This window comes from Sinocyclocheilus grahami, unplaced genomic scaffold (assembly GCF_001515645.1).
Source record: "Sinocyclocheilus grahami isolate Dianchi unplaced genomic scaffold, SAMN03320097.WGS_v1.1 scaffold271.1, whole genome shotgun sequence".
In the NCBI taxonomy this organism is placed as follows: Eukaryota; Metazoa; Chordata; class Actinopteri; order Cypriniformes; family Cyprinidae; genus Sinocyclocheilus; species Sinocyclocheilus grahami.
Genome location: NW_015505450.1, coordinates 1,058,467 through 1,064,450, shown reverse-complemented (window position 1 = coordinate 1,064,450; position 5,984 = coordinate 1,058,467). Strand labels below are relative to the sequence as shown.

The window sequence follows — 5,984 nt, the reverse complement described above, 5'->3', positions numbered from 1 at the left end:
CTCACACACGCACGCACACACACACACACACACACACACGCACACTCACTCACTCAATCCCTCACTCACTCACACACTCGCTCACTCGCTCACTCACTCACTCACACACACACACACACACTCACTCACTCACACACGCACGCACACACACACGCACACACACACACACTCTGTTTATTTAATTCTAACAAATAAGTTCTTGTTAAAAACTAACCAAAATTAAAAAATAACGTGTTTATAATTTCCACACAGGAGAGACTTGGTGTTGTTTCCAAATAAAAGGAAATATATCGGTATCGGTATCGGCAAAATGAGTTGAAAAATATCGGCATATCGGATATCGGCAAAAAAAATATTGTGCATCCCTAATATTATATACTAAATATCAGATATATATTGCATATTTATCAAATTTACTGCATATTAAATGTCGGTCACACTTTATTTTAAGGTCCAATTATCGCCATTAACAAACCATTAACTACGACTTTTGCCTCAAACTCCTAATTTGCTGCTTATTAATAGTTAGTAATGTAGTTGTTAAGTTTAGGTTTTGGGTAGGATTAGGGATGTAGAATATGCTCATACAGAATATGTGCTTTATAAGTACTAATAAACGGCTAGTATGGTTATAATAGGCATGCTAACAAGCAACTAGTTAACAGTGAGAATTGTTCCCTATACTATAGTGTTGCCTAAATGTCAGATGTATTATATATTGAATGTATGTCATATATACTATATTATGCAATGTATAACAAATACAATTCATAGCAGTAAATTCCCATATATTAAATTCACTTGATTTTTGGGAATACAATTATATTTACACAGATGAAGACAGGACTGAAGACAGATCTGTTGAGTGTAATATAGTGATGTAGTTTTGAATGCTTGATGAACTGATGAACTGAGACTGTGTGAAGGTTTAATGACTGGTTTCTTCTGCGGTTTCAGGCCAGAAGCGCGGTGGATCTGGAAGGGCTTCAGGCCAACAGCAGCTACAGTGTGGAGGTCCAGGCCGTCTCATACTGGGGTCAGATCCGACTGAAGAGCAGCAAAGCCTCCGTCCAGTTCAACACACAACTCCACAACCAGACAAGTGCGGACAAACTCACCGACAGCAACATCTGTGCTGACTTCATTCAGTGTTACTGGCCTTTTCTTTGTAATTATTTGAGAAAATCACTAGTAGTTTCTGAGTGTACAGTACTTGTTTAAGTTTGGAGACATGGTTTTTGAAAGAGTCTCTTCTGCTCACAAAGGCTGCATTTATTTGATCAAAAATACTGTAAAAATTGTGAAATATTTTTATAATGTAAAACAGCTGTTTTCAATATGAATATCTGTTAAAGTGTAATGTATTTCTGTGATGCGCAGCTGTATTTTCAGCATCATTACTCCAGTCTTCAGTGTCACATGATCTTCAGAAATCAGTATAATATGCTGATTGTATGCTGATGTTATTCCCAATTATTAGCAATTTTTATATCGGTGCTCTTATTATCATAAATGCTGACGATTTTGCAGCCTGATATTTTTTGTGGGAACTGTAAAAGTTTATTTTTTTTTCCAGGATTCTTTGATAAATAGAAAGTATTAAAAAAAACAGCATTTGTGAAATATTGTGTAACATTATACATGTCTTTACTGTCACTGTTAAACACTTTAATGCACCCTTACTGAATAAAATTATTAATTGTGCTTTTTGTGTCTTGTTTGTGTTTGTGTATCACGGTTTAACACAAAAATATTCATCAGCACCACTGTTTTCAACATTGATAATAATCAGAAATGTTTCTCGAGCAGCAGATCAGCATATTATACTGATTTCTGAAGATCATGTGACACTGAAGACTGGAGGAATGATGCTGAAAATACAGCTGCGCATCACAGAAATACATTACAGCTTAACAGAGATTCACATAGAAAACAGCTGTTTTAAATTGTAATAATATTTCACAATTTTACTGCATTTCTGGTCAAATAAATGCAGCCTCGGTGAGCAGAAGAGACTTTTTTTTCAAAAACATAAAAAATCGGACTTATTTCAAACTCTGTGACAACATACCCCTGCTGTTGTTCAGTGTTCTAGAAAGGTTCTGAATGTTTATTGGGCTCATCATATGTACGTTCTTCACTTATAGATTCACAGCTCTTAAGAACAAGTAGCCATTCGTTCATTTCTCAATGGCTGGTAAGGGCCCTGAATCAATCCATATATTTAATTCATGACATTACTAGCACAGCGATAACAAACAGTGCTCTACATTGATGCATGGCTCGGTTTATTTGTCCTGTAGAAAACAACTTTCCTCCTATGCCTGGCTTTATTCCTCTGAGGCCGTGCTTCCACCAGGACTTTGAGGAGATTCCTGACCAGCACCGCACCATGTGCAAGAGACTCTACCATCTGTGGATCTGTGAGTCTGGAAAACACACCAAACCAACCTGCAAATAACACTGAGGTCTAATGCACAGGGATTCTGTTGGGAAAATGTCCACTCATTTTCTGTCTCAGACACCTAGTGGTGTAAGCTGTGATCGCATGGAGTCATGGAATAATGTTTTAAAATCATTGTTAAAAAAACTAAATGTATATATGATCAGTAAATGTCATTCAGTTTTGTATATTTTTACATATATTCAAGTATTTTTGCCTGAAAGCCAATCAAAAACCAGTAAGAACTGGTAATAATATCTTGCATATCTTAAAAAATGTGCAAATATTACTAAATAATATTATATTGCTTATTATTGAAATTAAGTGTGCGTAATTGTATTGGATGCGCACTTGTAGTGTATTTAAAATATTAAAGTATATATATATACTTTTTTTTTTAAACTGCTTGCAGATCATATAATATTAATTAAATAATGAAATGAAATAAAAAGCCACTTAAGTGACTTAAAGAAACTTTCATGACTGTTTCTCTAAATACACTTAAAAAAGTAAAGGTTTAATGTACTAAATTGCAACTTCATCATGACAAACATGTAATTACAAATTATTGTAATTATTAAGTATTTGTATATTTTTACGTATTTTTTGACGTACAGTATATCTTGCACATAACTGATAAGACTAACTTTAGTAGTGATTCACACTCATTTGTTCACTGCACTAATTAAATCAAAAAAGTGTTGTTTTGTTCTGAGGGATTTCAAATATGATGGGATCCAGTATTCAATAAAGCTGAGAAACTCTGGTCTAATACAGACAAACTGCTGCGCATGACGGCGTATCAGACTGTTTATACATTAATGATTGTCGTCTCTTGCTGTAGATCCTACCTGTAGCCGATCCCGCCAAAGGTATCCTCTACGTGTTGCTTTTTAGTGAAATGGCATGCATGTATATATATATATATTATTATTTTTGTGTGTGATTTCATCGAGTAGACTGCATCTCCCAGTTGTGTGTGTGACCTTTCATCTGTCAGATGTATTTATTGTCTAAACTGTATGTCAGCCTGCATTCATAAGTTCAGCTGCTGCAGGTCCTCAGGTTACTGAAGCGTTTACTCGGTTGGCTAACGATGCTTTTGGGAAACGCAGCCCTGGTGGGTTTGTAACGGTTTGTAACATCTGTTGTGTTTCCAGTGTACGGCGTGACGCTGCTGGTGAATTTCTTGGGCTGTATGGCGTGGATGTTTGGAGGAGGAGGAGTGACTAACTTCGGCATGTCAGTCATCTGGGTTATTCTCTTCACCCCCTGCTCGTACGTGTGCTGGTTCAGACCCATTTACAACGCCTTCAAGTGAGCACCAGTCTACTCGTTTATTTTCAGATTATTTTTACAGATTTTATATACTGATTGTTTATATATATATATATATATGTGACCCTGCAGCACAAAAGCAGTGTTAAGTCGCTGGGGGATATTTGTAGCAATAGCCAACAATACATTGTATGGGTCACAATTATACATTTCTCTTTTATGCCAAAAATCATTAGGATATTAAGTAAAGATCATGTTCCATGAAGATATTTAGTAAATCCCCTACCGTAAATATATCAAAACTTAATGTTTGATTAGTAATATGCATTGCTAAGAACTTCATTTGAACAACTTTAAAGATGATTTTCTCAATATTTAGATTTTTTTGCACCCTCAGATTCCAGATTTTCAGATAGTTGCATCTCAGCCAAATATTGTCCGATCCTAACAAACCATACATCAATGGAAAGATTATGAATTCAGATGTATGTATAAATCTCAATTTCGAAAAATTATTTTATGAAAAGTATTAATATTTGTTAATAATAACAGTAATAAGCATCATCATCACCATCATCATCATCATATGGTAAATGTATAATTAATACATTATTCTCCTTCCTAATAATAATAATAATAATAATTCTGACCCATTTACAATGCCTTCAAGTGAGAACCAGTCTACTAGTTTGTCAAATTGTTAAATTATTATTATTATAGTATTAATATAATTTAAAATATTTATATTTATCATAATGTATTATTATTATAATAGTATAATTATTATATATTATTATTGTTGTTGTTGTTGTTGTTATTGTTGTAATTATTATTATTAATATATTATATTTATTTTATTGTTTTGTTTTTTCAGGACCGACAGCTCATTCTACTTCATGGCGTTCTTCTTTGTGTTCATGGCACAACTTTTTATTGCTATAATTCAGGCCATTGGTATACCAGGATGGGGTGTTTGGTAAGATCATGCTATGATTTATTCTAAAAATAAAAAAACTTTAATTAATACTCGAATATCAGGATGCAACATACCATATTCTAGCATCAACAGCCAGAGATGTGTGCTATTATTCATTGTTCTCCATATCTTCTGGTCTCTGTGTTTCAGCGGCTGGTTGGGCACCATCTCCTTCTTTGGCACGAGTATCTTTGCCTCCATCATCATGTTAATCCCCACCCTCATGTTCACCGCAGTCGCTGCCATCTCGTTTATCGTGCTCACGAAGGTACGGCCCTCTCGGAGCTATTAAAGGCCTGGGTTTGCCTCATTGCCTGCGCAGTCGGCCTGTCTGCCTGCAGTTACAGCTGGTTTAGCTCACATGTCTATTGAAGACTGGGAGCCGGTTTGTTGTCTGGTGTCTGAAGTGTCATTAAATGTGATGCTGGAGCATGCCGTGCTTGTTAATTAGATGCAAGAGTAAATAAATCTTTTACTTTAGGATTTGTGCCTGAGACGCCATTCAGAAGCCAGTAATAACTGTTATAAATCGAACTACCAGTGTTAGTTTAGCATCGAGATATTACATATAAATCAGCCAATCTTATATATACAGTACCTGAAGTCCTGCTTACAGTAAGCGGGTCAACAAACTCTCTTAACTTCAGTTAACTGCATTTAAAATAAATGTAAAAATTCTAATACATTTCATTGTAAATAACATGCAGTTATGTGCCTGAAACATTCCGTTTGAACTTAATTATATTATTTTATTTCCATAATGAGTGGTCTATTTCAAAGAGCTCTAAAGCCTTTCACAAGGATTGTACATTGCTTGAACATTGCAGGTTCATAACTTCTACCGTGGCAGTGGCGGCAGCATGAGTAAAGCGCAGGAGGAGTGGGTGTCTGGCGCCTGGAAGAACCCTCAGGTCCAGCAGGCGGCTCTGGGTGCAGCGGCCGGAGCGGTGCAGGGCCCGCAGACGCCGCAGTACTCCACACAAAACTACGACAACACCATGTGAAACACAGCCAGAGCATCAGTCATCAACACACACACACACACAGGCCGAGCCACACACCCGCTGAGCCTGAAGTGAGGTGGAACGAACCGACTGATGCTTGGTTGCTCAGTTTTTAATTTAAATGTTTGTGTGTTTGTTCATGTTTTTGTATCTGTTTTAGCCTATTTGCTCCCTGCTTTCTGCTAACGTTCCCATTAAGTTATGAAAACATTATTTCAGAATATATTTCCTGAACATTCAACACGACCATTTTTTTAAAGGTTTGAAAAAAAAATGTTTTTTT

General features: G+C 35.9%; 1 protein-coding gene across 1 annotated transcript in view; it reads left to right on the top strand.

The window, feature by feature from the left end:
- Positions 1–5,952, top strand: part of LOC107599784 (secretory carrier-associated membrane protein 5-like) — a 6,544-nt gene extending 592 nt beyond the window's left edge. Inside the window, exons 2-7 of the mRNA XM_016291475.1 lie at positions 2,148–2,197; positions 2,304–2,423; positions 3,604–3,760; positions 4,596–4,697; positions 4,848–4,965; positions 5,525–5,952. Of these exons, the coding sequence (XP_016146961.1) occupies positions 2,191–2,197; positions 2,304–2,423; positions 3,604–3,760; positions 4,596–4,697; positions 4,848–4,965; positions 5,525–5,701 (681 nt within the window). The 5' untranslated portion in view covers positions 2,148–2,190 and the 3' untranslated portion in view covers positions 5,702–5,952. The remainder of the gene's footprint in view (positions 1–2,147; positions 2,198–2,303; positions 2,424–3,603; positions 3,761–4,595; positions 4,698–4,847; positions 4,966–5,524) is intronic.
- Positions 5,953–5,984: the final 32 nt, after the last annotated feature.